This window comes from Panthera uncia, chromosome B4 (assembly GCF_023721935.1).
Source record: "Panthera uncia isolate 11264 chromosome B4, Puncia_PCG_1.0, whole genome shotgun sequence".
Classification (NCBI taxonomy): Eukaryota; Metazoa; Chordata; class Mammalia; order Carnivora; family Felidae; genus Panthera; species Panthera uncia.
In genome coordinates, this window is record NC_064809.1 from 107,574,535 (window position 1) to 107,595,207 (window position 20,673).

General features: G+C 35.3%; 1 protein-coding gene across 11 annotated transcripts in view; it reads right to left on the reverse strand.

Annotated features, from left to right (window-relative positions):
- Positions 1 to 7,885: 7,885 nt before the first annotated feature.
- The window catches only part of CB4H12orf50 (chromosome B4 C12orf50 homolog), a 41,937-nt gene continuing 29,149 nt past the window's right edge, over positions 7,886 to 20,673 (reverse strand). For 7 of the 11 annotated variants that reach the window (XM_049626047.1, XM_049626043.1, XM_049626045.1 and 4 more), the window contains 9 exons: positions 20,239 to 20,316; positions 20,047 to 20,157; positions 18,034 to 18,144; positions 16,723 to 16,830; positions 15,241 to 15,357; positions 13,617 to 13,721; positions 13,159 to 13,362; positions 11,200 to 11,292; positions 7,886 to 8,123 (listed from right to left, as the gene is read on the reverse strand). In XM_049626047.1, coding sequence (XP_049482004.1) covers positions 8,098 to 8,123; positions 11,200 to 11,292; positions 13,159 to 13,362; positions 13,617 to 13,721; positions 15,241 to 15,357; positions 16,723 to 16,830; positions 18,034 to 18,144; positions 20,047 to 20,157; positions 20,239 to 20,316 — 953 coding nt within the window. In that variant the 3' untranslated portion in view covers positions 7,886 to 8,097. The remainder of the gene's footprint in view (positions 8,124 to 11,199; positions 11,293 to 13,158; positions 13,363 to 13,616; positions 13,722 to 15,240; positions 15,358 to 16,722; positions 16,831 to 18,033; positions 18,145 to 20,046; positions 20,158 to 20,238; positions 20,317 to 20,673) is intronic. The other 4 variants (XM_049626040.1, XM_049626041.1, XM_049626049.1 and 1 more) reach the window with 4 other exon arrangements.

The window sequence follows — 20,673 nt, forward strand, 5'->3', positions numbered from 1 at the left end:
TTACATTTTTTAGTCTCTCTGTGATCTATTATGAATAACTTACCTCAAATATATCCTTCAGTTTATACTTTTTTCAGCAATTTCTAATCTCTATCCTTTATTTTTTCCACCTTCTTTTCAATATTTCTGGCCAATATTGATAGCTTTTTGTCATTCTTCATATTTTCAATGCATTATTTTATTTTTTAATTATTAAAAACACTTCTCATATTTTTGGCAGGTCTGATTTAATATATTGTTGCTACAGTTGACCAATGGTTGTTTCTATGTGTTTAATTTTTTAATTAAAAATTTGCATTACTTGGGACTTTTTCTTTGGCAATTCCTCAGTATCTGAATTTAGAGACCAGAAACCAGAAATGATTTACTTTTACTTCATCCAAGTGCCTGGGGCACTTACCAATTTGACAACACTTTGTACTATATTTTGCACTTCAAGTGTATTGGGACATTTTGATAATGTTGATTCAAATCCAATATTCACCTGAAAAAAAAGTTAGGTCTTTAGAAATTTTAAGAGAAGAGGTTATGTATTCACACTGTCTCTGTCTACAAGGTAATTGTTCTTTTTCTAGTTTCCTCTCTGAACATTATCATCTTTAATGCGTCCTGGATTTTTGTGAAGTTTTTCATCCTGTCCCCAACTCTGTTCATGCCTTAGACATTGTTTTTCATTCTCCAGTTGTGGACCATTAAAGTTCAAACTCTGTGGCACCAAGATTCTGCAGATACCCCAAGGCAAACACCAGTTCTCATGCTTCCTTATTCTTCTGGACTCCCCTCTTGTCATTCTGGTTTCTGAGGACATTTTTTTCTTTCCTTACTGCAGACATGCACTGAAAGAGATGTTTTTGTTTTACAGTGTGTTATTTCTAAATGTGGCATATTTTGGTATGTTCTTCCAAAAAGGGATGTTATTCTTTGAATAAATATTTTACCATACTGCTAGAAACTGAGTATTCATGTTTCATTGTTTACAATTAATTATGTTTTCATAGAAGTTACAATTTACTGGGTAGTTACTATGTTGCAGGCACTATACTAAGTTCAATTTATTACCTTATTATTACAATTAATAATGTAATACTAGAGCAAAATAGCATGGAAATACTTGAGAAAATATGACCACTTAAGACATTCTAGTACTGTCTTTAATTATGAAGCTATTCTAAATCTTGGGCTTACTTTGCTTTAGATTCTTAATATTAAAGATTAGAAGAAGGACTAAACAAGATCAAATGACTTTCCCTAATCACTCTTTGGTTAATAGCAAAGAACAATGGTATGCATTACTTTTCACAGAATAGTTTACAGAACTTCTGGTTTTGCCTGAGGCTTTCTTAATATCCACAACAGCTCCACACAACAATAAGCCTCTGAATTACCTAGGCAGTGTAGAATCAAGGAATTAGAAACTATTTAGGAATCACATACTTGTCCAATACATTCCCCACCTGAAATATATTTAAAAAATGTAATTAACACTGACCCTTCTGCTCAGCCTAGCTCCTTCACTGTGAGGACAAATCTCTGGAAAAATCTAGATTCCTGTTACAGTTAATACAGACTTTCTTGTTCTGTCCACAGTTTGCATAAAAGAAACAATTAGTGTTCAGATCCCACCTGCTACATAATTAATAGGAAAATATGAAAAATAGAAACTGTTTCTCTTTGGCATGTGGGTGCTAAGACTATCCCTAATATTTGCTGAGCCTAGAGGAAGAGTAGACATGAAGATTCACATACCATATATTTAAATATTTAAAAATTATAAATCAAGCTGACAAATAACCCTGCACAGTAACTAGAAGACTTGGGTTTGTATTTAGAATTCTGGGAAAATTCAGAGTTCTGCACTAGAAACTAGAAGCATGAAGAACCTCAATCTCCTGGAACAAGGTGAACCTTCTTTTCTTCCTATTCCCTGCTGTGTTCCATATACACCTTGTATATGTGTATCTGTATGTGTATATATATGTGTGTGTGTGTGTGTGTGTGTGTGTGTGTATATACACACATATATATATGTATATGTATAGACATGACAACCCACACTTTCCACCTCCGTTAACACCTTGAAAATAGGTTTGCTTCTCCAACTCTTTAATAGGTTCATCCTTTGGAGGAATGTCTTAAGGGAGAGACTCATGCAGTCCAAGAAATGGGCTCAAGATGATTTGAACAGTGAAATCTGACTTCTGTGATACTAGAGCATACTCTAGAGGGAGGAGCATGTCTCCATATAGATATGTTTCCATGGCCTGTGGAGTCCTTGCCTAGGATAAGTCTCTCAAAACACAAAAATCTTGGCAATGGTGCTACATTCCTTTGTTAAAATTTGTACTGGTTGAGGCAGGAAAAAGGATTCTCAGAGGTAGGCATTAGAGCATTCATCAAATATTAAGTGACTATTATATTCCAGATGGAAGGGATATAAAGAAGGAAAGAGACTGTTCTTTCCTTACAAACGCTCATTACCTAATAGAAGAAATAAGCTAATCACTATACATAATATAACTGCATAACAGAAAGTAGGTGTGTCCAAGAAAAAAGTTCTCTGTAAAACCTGTATTCTCACCAACACCTCTCTGGAGAGCACAAAGAATGTCTCTCCAACCTAAAGTAGAAGGTAACTGCTCCTGCAAAGTTAACAGTTCATCTTTTATCCCATAGTGGTGTCAGAATGGGGTGCAGGCCAATACCTCATGCCATGCTATAAATTGGCACTCCTGCTCATAAAAAGAAATGCTAGCAGCAAGGAAATTTTTGAGAGATCCTGTGACCAGTCAATGCCAAGCTAGATTTTCACTTGAAATATCTGTGAAGCATGCCTTTTCCATATTCCCATAGTACCTATTCTATACCTCTACTTTGGCACACATATTATATAAATCACTCTTTGCATGACACATTAGAAACATTTAGAGGGAAAGACTTGGCTTATTTTTGTATCCATAGCATCTAGCAGATGGCTTAACCTCAGAGGGTGTTCTTTCAACATTTATTGAATGAATTGCTGCTATAGACAGAATATTTGTGTCCCCCCACTTCTTATGTTGAGATCCTAACCCCCCCCCCATGTAGTGCCTTTGGGAACCAAAAAGGTCATGAGGGTGGAGCCTTCGTAAATGGAATTAGTATCCTTGAAACAGAGACCTCAGAATGTTCCCTCTTCCCTTCCACCATAAGAGGCCATAGCAAGAAGTCATTTATGACTCAGGAAGTGGACCCGCACCAGACACCAAATCTCCAGTACCTGGATCTTGGACTTCCCAGCCTACAAAATTATGATAAATATTTGTTGTTTAATACCACCTAGTCTATGGTATTTTGTTATAGCACCCCAAATGAACTAATACAGTTACAGTATGCTCGCATAAAATGAATTGCATTTAGAATATAGTACTGTGAAAAAATAATTTGAGGGGGCACTAGTATTGTTTTATGATATAGCTGTGTTTTCTTCTTGACTTGATTGTCAGAAAACTCAAATGTAATACAATATACAATATACATGTTCTGATATTTGCTTTTTCCTTATTTTATGAGGAAAAGACATGGTTATGAACAACATATCGACACCACTATTAAGGGAGGACAAAAGGGAAGTAATAGGGAAGAAACCTTGACTATGAGTTTTACTGTCATGACTCCAAAGTTTTTATCACTGGCCCAGAGTGGTCCAGTATGGCTTTAGAGTGAATTGGGCCCTGAGGAAAGGAAGTATAATCAGATATGCAACAGGTCTAGTGGAGTGTAGAGAATAGGCTAGAGTCACAGGCACTCATGGTACCATCCTGCTTCTGCCAATTACAAATGAGCTAACTACTCAGTGTCTAATTTTCTCATTAATGGGGGCAATAATAATCCCTAGCTCATAGTTTATTTTTATGGGATGGAGTACTAATGTTTAAATGAGTTATTTCATGTAGTATAGTGCCTGTGATGTAGTAACAACTATTAGTTTTATTGTGCATAAGAAAGGTAGTTGTGGTAGGCAGAAAAGCTCCCCAAAGATGCCCACACCTGGATCCCTAGAACCTGTGAATATGTTAGAGTATATGGCAAAGGGGAATTAAGGTTGTTAATCATCTGACCTTAAAATAGTGGGATCATCTGGGTTATCCTGGTAGATTGATTTTATGTGTCACTTTGGTTAGGCCACATTACCCAGGTATTTAGTCATACATTATTCTAGATGTTTCTGCAAGGATATTTTTAGATGAGATTTACATTTAAATTGGTGGACTTTGAGTATAACAGATTGCTCTCCATAATATGGATGGGCCTCATCCTGAATAGCACAAAAGGCTGACCTTCTCAAGTAAGAAGGAATTCTCTATCAGACTGTCTTTAAACTCCAGTAAGTCTCCAGTCTGCTGGCCTCCCCCATCAGATTTTAGACTTGCAAAGTCTCAAAAATTGTGTAATTCAAGTCTTTAAAATTATTCTCTCTATATAAATTGTAGATTATAAATTATATATAGATCTCCTCTCTTGATTCTGTTTCTCTGGAGAACCCTAATGCAGATTTTGGTGCTGAGAGTGGCTCTACAGGAACATAATATTAGAAGTGAGTTTTCTGAGTTGGTTCTGGGAATTCTGAAATTGACTCTCTAATATGATTAGATTTAAAGACACTAATGACTCTAATTTTAGTAGTAAAGAGCACTGATCATGCGCGGTGTGATATGGCAATAGAAATACAGAAAATATCACCATTGTATACTCACAGCCAAACACGTATGAGAAGCAAGGATCTTGAATTCCTAGCTCACACATCACATAAACAATCTGAAAGCTGCCCTGATAGAAAGACCCCTTTCTCTCATAGACACAGGGCTGGGATTTCTGAAAAACAAATCTATAATCTTATCCTGTGAGTGGCTGAATTGAAATGCAAATTAAACTCCCAAACTCACAGGTTATTTACTGTTACAGTGAGGGTATTGATTGGGAAAGAGCATTGTCCTGAAAGTTGGAATGGAGACATGTTGGAAGACCCTCATGAAGCTGAGGACACGTTAGCCTCTAAACTCTGATGAGTCTTTGCCAGTAGAATTAGCCTCTCCATTCCTAACAGAAGCAGCCACACCACCCACATCTGAGATTAACTGAGGCAGTTGCCATGTAAACTAATGCTGATTCCCCTCAGGACTGACCCTGACCACTACTCTTTGCTAGTAGACCTATAATTAGACTAAAGTCCCACCAGGCCTCACCAACTATGAGGTAAAAAGTGTGACCCATGGAGACGTTTAATACATTCCAAAAAAACTATTTGAGTTTGCTAATTTATACAAAGAAAAATCCTGGGACTATGTGTGGGAATGGATATTAAAGATGTGGAATAACAGTGAAAGTAGCATGAAGTTGAATTCCAATGAATTTGTTGGTATGGCACACTAAACAGTGGTTCTACTTTTAATGTCACAACTTGGGGAATTATAAAGGGTTCCAACAGTTTGGTTGGTTGGTTGGCTTAAGTATGGGCTAAAAAGGGCCCAGAGTGAGTGAGCTAGAAATGCCATATCTGCCTTGGTTTACTTGTAAAGGAAGGAATTCAAAGGCTTAGAGAGATGGAAATGTTAGAGTTGATTTGTCATTTAAGACCTACCTCCCCATGCTGGGAAGATCCAGGAGACATTGTTATGTGCCCCTCCACAAATTAATATGCTGAAGTGCTTACCACCAGTACCTCAGAAGTTGACCTTCTATGGAAATTGGATCCTTACAGAGGTAATCAAGTTAACATGAGGTCATTAGAGTGGTTTCTAATATGATTCATGTCTTTATAAAAGAGAAAATTTGAATAAATACACACACACACACACACACACACACACACACACACGGGAGAGTGGTATGAAGAGACACAAGGAGAAGATAGAATCTACAATGCCAATGAGATGGGCCAGGAACAGATTCTCCCTTACACCCGTCAGAAGGAATCAATGCTGCCAACACCTTGATTTATAGCCCCAGAACTACGAGACAATAAATTTCTATTGTTTGAGCCACCACCCGGTTTATGGTGCTGTGTTGTGACAGCCCTAGAAAACTAATATACTAAACATTGAATAAATGTTATTTTATTATTTTTATTACTGATGCATTTTGAAAAGAATAGAATCATAGTACATCCATCAAATTCATTGAAAGCTTTTGTATGTGCCAGAAAAGCAACTGCCTTCTGCTGGCTCCATAAACTTAGGCTTAAATGCATTGCTTTTATGTGTAGGAGTCAGCAGGCATAACTTCTCACTGGCTTAGTACATTTCTGGATGGTCCACTTATCTTTGTTATCCTCTATCCTTATTTGGGGGGCTTGCTGTCTTCTTTCTTGGCTAATAGTTTACTGCATTAAAGTCATGCCTTTTCCCTAAATCACAAATATAAAAACAGGGTTGGTTTATGTCACTATCCACTTGGTCCTCTTAGACAAAGTTTATCGTAACAAAAATGTCCACTTGTTTGGGAATAATGCACATACACATTCAAGAGAATGACATTCAAGTCATCTTTCAGATTTTTCTCTTTCCTCATCCAGTCTTCAGCATTTTGCATGTAATAAAGGTACACACTGAGAATCTGTATGTTGAGAAAGAACACTTGAACTTCCTTCTTAGAATGCTTCCTTCTTTAGCACTAGATGAAGTTTTAGAAGGACATGAGGATCTGTTAAGTGGAATTATGGATGTTTCCTATCAGCCTCCGTCTAGACAGGCTTTCAACTCTGCTCTCTTGCATCCTGTCTCTCTCACCAAGATATTTTGCTGGCACAGTTTTCATTTCTGTCCACACTATTTGTGAAAACAAAATGACTATACCCCCATGTTTTTGAAAGTGGGTAGACAGAACACCATTAGAAGCTAGAAACTAGGACTTATTACTCCACATGCTGGAATTGTATCTTATAGAATGTTTTAAAATATTTCTAAGCTTAAACTCTGATGACCTCCACAATAAATATTGAACAAGAATCTACTAATATCCACAAGATGCATGCAAATATAAATACAGGGTGTCCCAAAGTCTTAGAGAAGTTCTGAGCTTTAATAAAACTCAGAAGTATAAATGCTACAAACTTACAAAAACACCCTTTGAAAGGTTAATTACGTATATTGCTCTCATCCTGATCTTTAAATTTGAAGAATAAATTCTTAATTTTAAGTTCTGGTTTTAGTTACTTTGCAGATGAATTTTTTAAGTTAATTAATAATTTATTCTTCTAAACAAGTGCAAAAGAAATGGAAATAAGTTTTCAAGTGATGTCTTTCATTTGTAAGCATTTATATTTCCAGAGTTATTTAAAGCCTTAAAATCTCACTAATACTTTTGAGACATCGCTTCATTAATTCACTTTTTTTTCCTTTAACAAGTCCTTTTCTTTAATATGATTGTATGATTTGTGTTTTCTCAGTAGAAAAATGTTTATTTTTCATTTCTGAATCTAGCCCATCTTGGCAGATAGATTTTGTAGTTGCCAATTAAAAGACATTGTTCAGCACTGCCCTGCCTAAAAAAACAATCTTCTTTTTTCCTTTCTACAACACATCAAAGTGCATTTCTATTGGAATTCCTCTAACATACTCATCACCAAACTGTAACCCTGGGACTTCACTGAATTTGTTTACATTTTATCTGTTACTGTCACTGAGGGCCCAGCTTAAAATCTAAGTAAAGAAAGAAAATGTGAGGTTTCTTCTGTAAAGAATATTGCAAAACAGAGATCAAAGGCACAATTTCACTTCTCAATGTGTGCGATCTAACTTAGTTTATTTACAATTAAAGAATGATTTTAATTGTCAAACTTTTAAATTTTATTAAATGTTTGTGGCAATACATAGAATGAATTCCAGACCTATATAAATACACAGACAGCTGTTTGTAATTTGCATTTTTATCAGTTTTGAAAGAGCACAATGTACTTCCTGCATCTTATTTTCAGAATTTGCATTTTATCATCTTTGGCTACCCAGTATATAGTATGGAGTACTTGAATATCTCATTCTTTGAATTTTCACTTTTGATTGTAAATCAGATGATATCTGGCACTTTTCTCTTCTCATTTTTCTCTTCTCTCAACCTCCAGATTTACTTGCTCCCATTTCTTCTTGGCTCTAATAATAAAACACAGAAAATCCTTCAATTATTTTCTTGTTCAGCATTCTTCAGGGCACCATCATTCTGCATTTCTTTGGCTAATTACTTACCATAAATCTTAAGGCAAAACAAAAACTAAGCTCATTGTCTTAATTCATAAATTTTCAAAACACCATACAAACTAATTCCATTTCTTTCCAAAGCTTTTGCATTTGGATGGAGGGATGAAAAGGAATGGAAACAATACTACATATAAGGTTGTACCTTGGTACACCCAGAATGAACAGAATGGATGTTCTATCCTACAGAGACAGGCACCTCCAGTCACACCAGCTCTATCCTGATCAGAAAGGACATGCAGCCTCAAGGGAGGGCTGACATCTCTAATCGCCTTTTGCTCCTCTCCTTGGTTCCCACACATCTTTCTCTCCTACTGCATTATCCTCATAGCATCAGACAGCATTTTCCCAAAAGGCTCCTCTCGCCCATTTACACTTCTGTAGCCTTGGCTCTGAGATATTCCTTAGTGGAATAGACTAGTGGCAGCTTGTGCTTTCTGCCTCCTCTCTCCAGCAGCCCATCTGTCCACTGGGAAATGCTGAAATCGCTCCTCTGTGCCCTAGCAGGAAGTGCAGGGGAAGAAATACAAGCTAGTCTTTCTCTAGTCTGAGAATCACAACAACATTTGGAAAGGATAGGAGTTTAGGGGTTACAAATTTCCCAATCAAAAGCTCAGGTAAATAAGAAAACTTTATTTTTATAATTCTATTTAATTTCTTGACTCTATGTCCCCATTCTGCCCGATGTAGAAAACTTATCTAGTCCTTTTCACATAAACTTAGTCAATTTCAGTGATTTCTTAGTTATTTCACATTTATATTTCAACCACATTTGATTTGAAATTCTTTCTCAGGATTTTTTTCCCTCCCTCCCTCACCTTTCTGCTGCTTATCCTCATTTTTAGGGTTGGAACAGGGGAGAATGTTTGCTTCATTATGACAGCTTGGAAGAGAATATTATTTCAGCAATCTTGGGTCTCCACAAGGCCTGGGTCCTGTGCTGGTGAATGGTGGTCCAGACAACATAGCCTATGGTTTCTCAAACTTTAATGTGCCTCTTAATCACCTGGGGAACTTGTTAATATGCAGATTCTAATCCAGGATGTCTGATATGGAGATACTACATTTCTAACGAATTCCCAGGTGGTATCATTGCTGGTTGCCCTCAGACAATATTTCAATCGCAAGTAACAAGTGGATAATTTGGTTTATAATCCACTCCCTGGCAGAACAATCTTTTGAGATTCTCGTAATAATTTGAGATTGGAGTCCACTCCTCTAATAGGGCCCGACCACAAAGTCATCTTTGATGCTATGCTTCCAGTCCCAGCCAGGAGACTTTGTGTAGCCCTCTGGCCCTCTCCTGGGGAACTCACTTTCACTTGAAACTCAACAAGAATACATGATGCCCTCCCAAGCAAACTTGGAGCTTGGGAATCTCCAGAGGCTGTCTCCAGCCCTGTCTCATGTTAGACACTCCCACCACCAGATGGCATTGATAAATTCTCTCCAAAGCTTTTCTCTCTGGGTTGCATCTGGGACGTACAATGCAGATCCTGTTTATGTTCAGATTCTTATAAACTTCAAAGGGAAATCCATCACTGACTTTCTGCCCCTGAGCCCTGGCATAGCTGGAGGTGACGGGAGAAGAGCAGAAGGGGACTAGTATGTAATAAGTGGCCCCCCACTGTACCTGGTTCCTTGCTACCTCTCCATACCCTCCTCCTTGCTCTACAGATTGAATGGGAAAAAGTTTCATAAGCTTACATCCCCTGCACATCCCTTTTCCTGTGCCATACACGGATGGTACATGTTTCTTGCTCTGATGTGATCCCTCCACCCCCCAAATTCTTCTGTAACTCATGTTTAACTACCTAGGATGGGAGAGGAGAAGGCTGCCGGGAAACAAGAGCAGTCACTGGGATAGGGACAGGGGATGAGGAGCATGCCCTTTAATACTCCAAATAATATCGCACTCACAAGGAAACCACAGGAGAAAAAGATGTGGCTCAACAATGTGTAGTTTTATCCAGGATTTTTACCAGCTTTTCACGTCCTTTCCCCCAAAAGTAAATGCAATTACATGTAAAAACGCACAGAAATCTAAGAGAAAATATAGCCAATTAAATAGTGCCACAGCAGAGTTCTCTTGGAGTATAATATGATTTGAAAGATCTAGGCCAAAAAAGAAAAACAATTGACTGCACAGTTGAAGTCAAGAGTTCTGAGAGATACTACTTAAGATCTCAGCTGTTTTTGGTTTTTTTTTGGTTTTTTTTTTTTTTGGAACGTGGACAGTTTCTAACCTGGATATGTTCAGTTTTCATTCTGGGAAGCTCTTGTAAAAGAGTTTATGGATTTCAGATGATTCTGAAAGTTCTAGGCTAATGATTTAGGTAGGAACTTTCTATTTTTTTCTGAAAGATTCAAATTTCTGAAAAGTAACTGCAACTGTTTTATCCTGTGTGGCTTTCCAAATCTGCTGTGCCAGTCCCAGATCAGCTCGGAGAAGCCACTAAGCTTTTTAGAAAAACAATCACCTGAGGTTGGGTCTGCCTCAAACTTCATCCTGGGGAGGTTCCTAGGATCCCCACACTCTTCCAGAGAGCAGAACACAAGGGGGACACCACAGTCACTCAGAGCATCCTGGCCTGGAAACTTCATCTTAGGTGCCCTGTCAGACTGCATCAGCTAATATTTGTGTATGGTGGATAATAGTAGGGCTTTGATATTTTGTGTTAAGATATGGTTTTATATATTCACTTTGCAGTTCAACAAAGAATACATTTTAACACATAATTGCCGCAACTGCTAAGCTTGTATCTAAGGAGAGAGGTTTTTCAGAAGATTTCTGATAACACAAAGGAGAACACAATAAAAAAAAGGAAATTAAATTGCTACTACATGATCTCTACTAAACTCCAATATCATGGAAATTTTCTAAATTTTTCTAAAATATGTTTCCTGACCTTAGAAACTTGTCATTCATTTTTTAGAATTGTATGATACATTAAAATCACTAGTAAATATTTACCTGTATATATCTTTTCAGTTTTTGAATATGTTTTTGAAAAAGGAATCCTTTTTCGCCAGGCTGAACCATTATATGATGTTGACATATATTTATCTGAGAAAAAAAGAAGACCAGAATTAAATATTTTCTTACTTTAAAATCATATTCCAAAAGTGTCTCAAAGTTATAAACATCTCAGAGGTGAAGCTATTCTCTGAGTAATTTATTTTAGCATTTCAAAGCTAAGGCATTAGGAACCCAAGTGAGTTTATTAAGACCATATATGTTATCAATGAACATGGTTATGTCTCTATAATTTGGCTGCCCAATTCTTCAAATGAGGCTCTCCCCATGAGGCTAAGCTAAAGGGGACTGTGATATCTGGATGTGATAAAAATATTTCATTGCCTTGCTTTACCATGATTTTATATACAATTCTGCTAATACTTGTAGAAGAAAGAAAAGATCTAGAAGGCACCGCCAATTCCCTTTACCTTCCATAAAGTGACTCCCATGATGGCAGTGATTTTGCTCTACCGTACTACCAACTCACTGTCCCCAGGAAACCAAAGCCTTTATATACTGACTCGGTCTAGAAATACCTCATTTCCTCTGGCAACTTTATACCTGAATGATTATCTAACAATGTTCTATTTGTGTTTTTAAGTATTACTATGCAGCTATGATTCTAAAAGCATGGTTCATAATAATACCAGGAATTTCTTTGCTTTTTTTCCTGTGTTGACATTTGCACCAATAGCCCAAAAGCAATAGTGAACATAACTGTGACCACCTTAACACAGATCTAGACAGCCATCCACTCACAGTAAAATAATAAATTTAATAATAAAACAATAGTAATAAATAAAATTAAGACTGTTTCACCTAAGAATATTCTTATTTTACATATAAACCCATATATCATTTATTTCTAAGACAAATAGAAGGAAAACAATTTAATAAAGCTAACTTCTATTTAAATTATAAAAGTAAGGACCTAAGAGAGACACTGAATTTTTACTTATGTTTCAGAAAGTACACAACATCCAGAACGCCACTAACTAGACTGTGAACACAGGAAAATACAAACACAAAATTAGAGGGAATTAAGTGGCCTTTTGTTAAGTTGAGAAAACTGAAACCCATCTTCAAAAGAGCAAAATTCATCTGAGACAGGAAGAAAAGATATGGTTCCTTCCTCCCTTGTGGCCTTGTACTTACTGACATATACTATGACTTTGCCTATTACATGATGAAATGATTTAGAAGCAATCTGTGCATGGTGGGAGAGATGAGAGGTTGTCAAAAATATTGCAGTTAACCCCCAAACTAACCCTTTCAGAAAGCAATCATGAAGGCTTAAAGAAAAGCCAAGGCACTACCTGAAAGTGGTGACTGAACAATGCGGTTAGTGGAACAAGAAAATGTCAACCATTTGAAAACAATCCTCAAGAGTGAAATAAAGCTTATCCAGGGGGAACAAAGTGTGATGGTGTGAGACAAAACACTAGAGAGGTTCAATGTCTAGTCATCTGCACCCAACACATTTTTTAACATATCCTTCTTTTTAATTTTTTTAATGTTTATTTTTGAGAGAGAGAGGGAGAGAGAAACAGAGTGTGAGTGGGGGAGGGGCCGAAAGAGATGGAAACAGAATCTGAAGCAGGCTCCAGACTCCAAGCTCTCAGCAGAGTCTGACATGGGGCTCAAACCCACGAGACATGGGGTCATGACCTGAGCTGAAGTCGGAAGCTTAACTGACTGAGACACCCGGGTGCTCCCTAACATATCCTTTAAACCGTGTGCACTCCTGCTTGTGGAAGAAATCTTCCCACTAGTTCTCTAAGACATCATGGTGGTAGTGATGGCCTGGAAACAGAATACCAGTTGGATAGGGATGAAGATTACTTGGACCATCAGGTGATTCCATGGGATTGCAAACCACGTGCATGAGTAAATCATGTAAGGAAAGAGCCTCACCTGGACAAAGGTTGAGTTTGGGTTCCTTGTTAACATCGACTTTATTGTAGGACCTATTTGTGGGCCTGCTGCGGGGAGGTGCACTCAGTGAGACAGTCCTGATAGCATCTCTCTGAACATGGATATAGGATGCATTCTCAGCACTTCTGTTTTTATTATTGCGATGGTAACTCATTTTATTTTTGGGATTTGGGGCCTGTACTGCTGTAAAAGAAAGCAGGAGGGGAGTGAGGGATAAAACAAGCTGGTTTCATACCCATAAATAACATACTGCATGGTAAATGTTTGCACTATGGAAGACAATGTGTGCTAAGAGAATTAAATCTATAGGATGTGGGTTGACATGTAAAATAACGTGTTGCACAACAGTAATTTGTTTTTCAGGTAGAAATTATTATTTTATATTTAATTTTGTTTCAAATTATAATTTAGAAATATCAAATACAAAGATCCTTTACCTCTCTGCATTCCTTGGCCAGGAAAATTCTTTGGTTCATCATAAATCCATTTTCTTTTCTTCACACCTTTAAAGTGAGGCTTCCTCACTGGCTGGACATCATTCACTTGAAGAAGATACAAATTTTTACAGGTTTTTAAGAGACGCTTTCATCTGAAAATTACTATAGGTGATAATTACATATCTGTGCATACACATGTCAAGCAAGAGAAAAAAAATAAATGCACTACACTAATATTTTACTTTCTAGAACAAAGTGTGACTTATTTTTTAAAGCACCCCACCCTCAAGAGAAAGGCTATCCTGAAAATTGATTGATGAGAAAACTTTTGATACGTAGCATTCCTCAGAGGAAATGTTTCCTCCCAAAAAGAATTTGTGGATTGTTTAAAAGAATACAAAATTATATTCCAAATATAATTATATATCTTATTATAATGTTATTTTTAAGTAGTTTTAGAATTGTTATTTTGAACATAAATCTACTTCTTAAGAAGGTGGATTAATGTAAAATACTTTTAGTGAATATTACTTTATTCTTTTAAGCTTTAAGAATTTGAGTATAAGGTTAGTTTGGTGAAACAAGACTAAGTAGTCAGAATTGTAAGTGCTAATAGTACTAAATTATTCACTTTTTACTGGCATATTTTTACACTGAAAAATTTATATACAAGCTCAATATTCTAGGAATTTCTAAGGTACATTTCTCCAGAGACTCTTAAAACAATTTAGTATACAGGCCATTCTTTGTTATTTCTCTGTGTGGAGGTCCTAAACATTCACTATTGAACACAGAAAATGAACATCAAGTTCACTATGTAGATTACATTAGCTCTCTGTAGTGGACTACTAAATCTGTCTTTGCCCTAGCTCTCAATTCAGCTTAAGCATTAAGTTTGAATTCTGATTCACCACCTCCTCTCCAAATATCATGCTCCACCCTTACCCTCAAGCTCCCATTCCTAAGATTTGAAAACCATATTTTTAACAAATGTCACTAAACTGAGCTTCTTAGGAGTAAACCATCATGTTTCTCAAGCTCCCACTCCTAGGATTTGGAAACCATATTTTTAACAAATGTTACTAAGCTTCTTAGGAGTAAAACCATCATGGTTCCCTTCAATGCCTGGCTGGGATCCAAGAACATTATAGTTTCAGTAAATGAAATAAATGAAAGAAGGAAGGAAGGAAGGAAGGAAGGAAGGAAGGAAACAGAAAGGAAGATTCATGAGTCTTAATTGTATCAAGAGAAGTAGCTCAGAATACAGAATGGCATGGTAAAGCCAAATCATGAAAAATAATCCAACACATAATAAAAATTTGTCAATGTATCCCACTATGGGTTAAATTTAAAGGGTGTACTAATGAATCTTCCAAGAAGGTAGTATATCATTAATTTTAATACCTAAATTAAACTAGTGGGTATGTATATAATTTACTAGGACCTACATCACAATTCATTGTCCAAGTTAGTAGAAGAATATTGTTTTTAATTCTTAATCCTGAATAATTTTCAAAACATCCTTTTTTCTTTCATTTTAAAAATTCTATTTCAAATAAGCAAAACAAATCCATGATAAGACAAATATATCTAAGGCCAAAAAGTGATAGAGCTAATGTCTCACTTGAAGAGGGGTCCTCTCTGCACTTCATACTGATATTCTCAGTAGCATTTAATACATGCGTTGTAGGTACTAGTCGGGTAGTTAGGGAACGCTTTGGATGAGGGCTGTCCTTGTTATCTTTTAAAGCAAATTAAAAAAATAAAATATCAATATTAGTAAAAGAAGGTTTCAGTTGGTATTTTACTTTTCAAACATTATATGATGGGTATACCTCTTTAAAATATATATATTAATTTTTACAACACTGAAATTCCCTAACCACTACATTGAGTCCCCAAAATTTGTCACTAACAAAACATTAAATATCTGATATACAGACATTATCTTCAATATATAAATAATATATTTGTGGCAATATTTTTAATAATTTCATAAGAAACAATCAGAAGGTTATCAATTTTAAATCAAATGTGCTGATTTAAAAATAGGTTCCAGAAATAATTTAAGTGGAACAACTTTCGTGTGTTCTATGCTTTGGAGCAGGACTGTCTAACAGAGCCTTATACAACGATGGAAATTTTCTCAGTCTGTACTGTACAAAATGATAGCCACTAGTCATATGTAGATACTGAGCACTTGGAATATGGCTAATGCAACTGAAGAGCTGAATTTTTAAAAATTTCATTTTAGTTTAAATTTAAACAGCCACATGTGAAGAGTGGCAACGGTTATTACTGTAGTTAGAATTTTTTTGTTTTTTGTTTTTTTGATCGATTCAGCAAAAGGTTTCCATCTTTGAGTGAGAAGAAAAGATTTACATATCATTTCCCATAAGAATTATTCGATCACAAGTGCCTTAACCTATTCTTGAAAATGTTTATTTAAGGGTGGGCAAAACAGTAGACGAAATTGTTTAACATTTGGATGCAGAATATGTAAAGCCCTCTAATTACAGGACAGCTAAACTTTTAGTCTGTGACTAAGAGAGCTGCCCAGCAGAGAGGTACTAGCTGGGGGCTTCTAACCATGGTAAAGGGAGTACAAAACTATGAGGTACAAACTATGATTTTATTATATCTCTTGATTATTCACAGACTATAGTTGGTAATAATTACAAAATGAGGAAGTCATAGAAGTCATCATGAAATTAATACTCTTCACAGTGTTCACAAACAAAGCTTTTTAAGAAAATTCAATCACATGGAGTATTTGAAGTTGGAAAAAGAAACTAAAAAGGACTTGGTTTTACCATTTAAAAGAACCAATAACTGTAGATCTAGCAACACTCCTAGAAATTATGTAGTCCAACAGGCCAATACTTCAGATAAGGAGACTGAAGCTAAAAGAGATGAAGTCTCGTGGTCAAACACTTAGGGACAGACCAGGACTGAAACCTTAGGGCTCTTGACTCCGAATCACTGGATTTAGTGTATATTTTAATTTATGACCTTGCCTCTTATATTCGTTTCAAGTGTCAAGCTTTATATTTACATTTCTCAATCCAAATTATGAACGGATTAAAACTATAGGATGGTTCATTACCTTTAGTATTTGAACATTTTGACACGGTAATTTCTTTCTCTTCAGTTACAGCTTCCTTTTCATCTACTCCAAGGAATATGATCCTCTGTGGAACATAACAGTCACCTCCTATGACAATACCTTACTGTCAGTGGCTATGATGGCAGAAAGTTGTAAAATACTATCTTCCAATACAGGATTATCCTCTACAATATACCTTTGCCAGTTTTGTTTAAACACTTCTTAGTGATACCACCCACATCTCTATATATATCATATATGTTTAAATTAATACATGTGCATATATATGTATATGAATATACAGTATATACACTTACATACAGATAATTGCAAAAAAAATTCACATAGTCAACAAAATTAATTTTCCTTTAACATATGGAAATCTTTATTTCTACCCTGTACCACCCTGTAGAGGTACTCAGAATAAATATAATTTATCTTCAATAAGATCTTCAGATATACGAACACAATTTTTATGTTCCTTAAAGTTCTTCCATTTTCCAAGATAAACATCCATAATTGTTTTAAATGTTATATACTTAATTTCCAGATTCTTCACCATACAAGTTACACTTTTGTAACATAAAATATTTGTTTCAAGTAGCCTTTTTTAAAAATGACACACAAATGTGGACTACCCTGTACAGAAATCAGTGGAACTGGTATAAATAATAATTGACATTTATGCAGCATTCTTCTATGTATCAGACACTCCACTGGGTACTTTAAATGACTTATCACATTTAATGATCTTCCTATACTACTCCTAATAATTCAATGTGAGTTTACCTGAGCTATTTGGTAGCAATCACCAATTACTGAATAATTTTTAAACCTTGTGGACAACAAAAAACAGTTATTTTTTTCTTCACAATCTGTATCATGTCGAGTCTTTCCCGACTTGAAGAAAATCTACCATTAATGTCTTGAACTTAAATGCAAGACTATGTTTATCACAGCTTGACTTTACCTTGTTTAAACTTGGCTCATTGATCCAGCATATTAACTTCCAGACATCTGTCAATTTTATAAACATCTCTCATTCATCTAGCCATTCAATTGTTTAAACATAAAATCGTTTATTCTACAAATATTCACAGAGTGCACCTCATGTGTCAGACATTCTACTAATAAGGATTCATATATAGCAATTAATTATATACATTTCCAGGCCTCAAGTGTCTTACCCAAAGCCAACAATAGAAATGTCAAAAATATTTTGAAAAAACAAAATTAGTTATGAGAGAGGAAATTTGACTCATTTATTATATGGTGATATATTCAGAATCAACCAGTTATAAATTAACTCACCTCCATTTTCAAAAGCAGCAATGTCAGTCCTTGGTTTCCTATCCAATGATGCTTTTATCTCACCTTGCCTTTCAGATAGGCTAAATTTTGTTGGAACTGTAAGACCATCCCCTAAAAAATTAAGAAAAAATAAGAAAAAAAAAAGAAAAAAAATAGAAAATCACCCCAGGAGCCATTAGGTACTTACATAAAATTCATGATGATAGTAAAAAGCCTAAAAGTTAGTGCAATTATTGTTTGCATAGTGATATGATGAACAATAAATTTATAAATATATGAATTTTAAGCATATTTTATAATTATCAAGAAAATAGCAAGCAAGTTTGTTTTCCTATATGTATTATTTATTAAATGGCAATTTAAAAATTTAAACAATCTAACATTACTATGTATGTATAATATATTTAACTTATTTGCTATGTTCTTCATATAATGAATTTTATAATATTTCTTTTGATTATACCTATTCATCATGAACAAATTGAGTAAAAAGCATTAGAGTCTACCACTGACAAATGGTAATTATACTGTGATAATTAAATAATTCTTAGAATTTTTCTTATACATCTCTAGATAATTTTTTACTAAAATAAGCTATTAAAAGCAGAATAAAGAGAGACATGATAATCTAATGCACCTTGTGATTCTGGATTGGATTCTAAACCAGAAAAAAAAAAAAGTTCATTTTACCATAAAGGACATGGATGGCACAGCGGGTGAAATTTGTTTAAAATTCTGTAAATAATATCAGATCAGTGGTAATATCCTGATTTTGATGGTTATACTAAAGTTATGTAAGAGTTATGCAGGAGCATCATATCTGCAACCTACTCTTACACTAACAGTTTAGAAAAAATAACAATGTATATATTTAGAGAAAAGAAGAGTGAAAATCAAATGTGTAAAACACACTGATATTTGGGAAAATCTGGTGAAGGTTATTCATGAATTAACTGAAATTATTTAAATATAAAAGGCTTTTAAAACCATAATTTAAGGCGAAAGTACATGTAATTATCTTTAATCCCTAATGGTAATATACTGTTTTATATTCATTGCTGACTTGTATTATTGGTTTTGCTTTCTTGTCCAGGTAATGCGGGCAATGTGCCCTTCTCTAGATGTGGTTCTCGCCTATCAGTTAAGTCTTTCCTATCATTTTAACATCTAACATCTAATAGTATGTTGCTGCCACCTACTGCCATATGTTTAAATAGTTTACCACATATGTACTTGACTGGCAGGCATTTTACTCTTTATCCTCTACTTGATCCTGGAGATTTTCCCAATTATCATTTTTTACTTTTAGTGAGAGGAGAGGATTCAAATCTCCTACTTCAGCAAAACTTGCCTTTCATCTCATCCTCATGGCAGGAAAACCATATAAACTCGTAACACCCATGGATTTTCTCTGAGTTTCTGGTTTTACATCCAGAAAATAATGTTCTTCTTATCTTGCCTTTGAGGGCAAATTGTTTACCAACACTGAAATCAGATTCACCAAAGCATAAGATCCATGAAAGGTCCAGCCTTGGAATAATCCAGCTGCATTGCCTCTGAAATTGCCTGGTACACATAAGGCACTCATTCAATGCACAAATGTATCCTTGTTCTGCCACTAACGTCATCCTGTGATCTCCCTTTTGTCCTTTTAGGGCTAGGTTGTCCTTTCTATTCACAGAGAAAAATAGCCCCTACTTCACAGGGAGAGTGATTTGCAAAGAAAAAAAAGATGGTAAAAGCAAGATATTTATAGAATTACTGCATCGAGGGTGTAATGCCCCCATGTGTTTATGTAGTCTTTTCATTCTGCACCTCCTCTGGGAAAGCATAATTAATAGCAGCTTTTCATATTAAATTTAGGTCATCTGATAAAAGCATTTCCTTCTCTCTCTCAATTCTGATGTATTATTTATCATTAGCTCTAGTGTACATCTTACTAAATAATTCACAGCCTATCACACCAAGTATCTCTTATACATCACCTTGAAATGCTGCCTTTTCATGCCTTACCTTCTTGCAATTCACTGCCATTTTCCAAAGGCTTTTCTAACTCTTTGTCTGCTGTAGAGGCTATGCTTTTTGATGATGAAATATCTGGAGTATGAAATCTGTAGTATTCACCTAATCTCCCATGAGAAAGCTAGTGGTTAGTATATTTGTCACATCAAACATTAGAAAATCCACAAATGTTTGATTTCTTACCGGATTTATAACACATCTCCTTTATTGCTCTTTTTTCTTCAATTTCTTCAGGAGTCTTTGTCCATAAACTAGATGCATCTATAGGATATATGTACATCTTTTTTAATTAAATTGTCCCAAAGCCAAATGGTATGAAAATATACAAATCAGAATTAAGAATCCCAAATATTGTTCTCACAGGTGGGATTTTTTGGAATTTTTAAAATCAGTAATTTGCATACTAGTAAATGTCTCAAACTGCCGTATTTCACATATTAGAAAAATCAGTGTAAGCAACTGTCCCTATTTAAATGAGGTCTATCTCCCAGACATCATACGACAAAAACTCTCCAATCCAAATGATCATATATAGACGTAGAACAAATTAGAACATAATGAATTTAATATACTTAATAAAATTGAAGCTATTTTCTTACCAAATTCTGCCCTATTTAT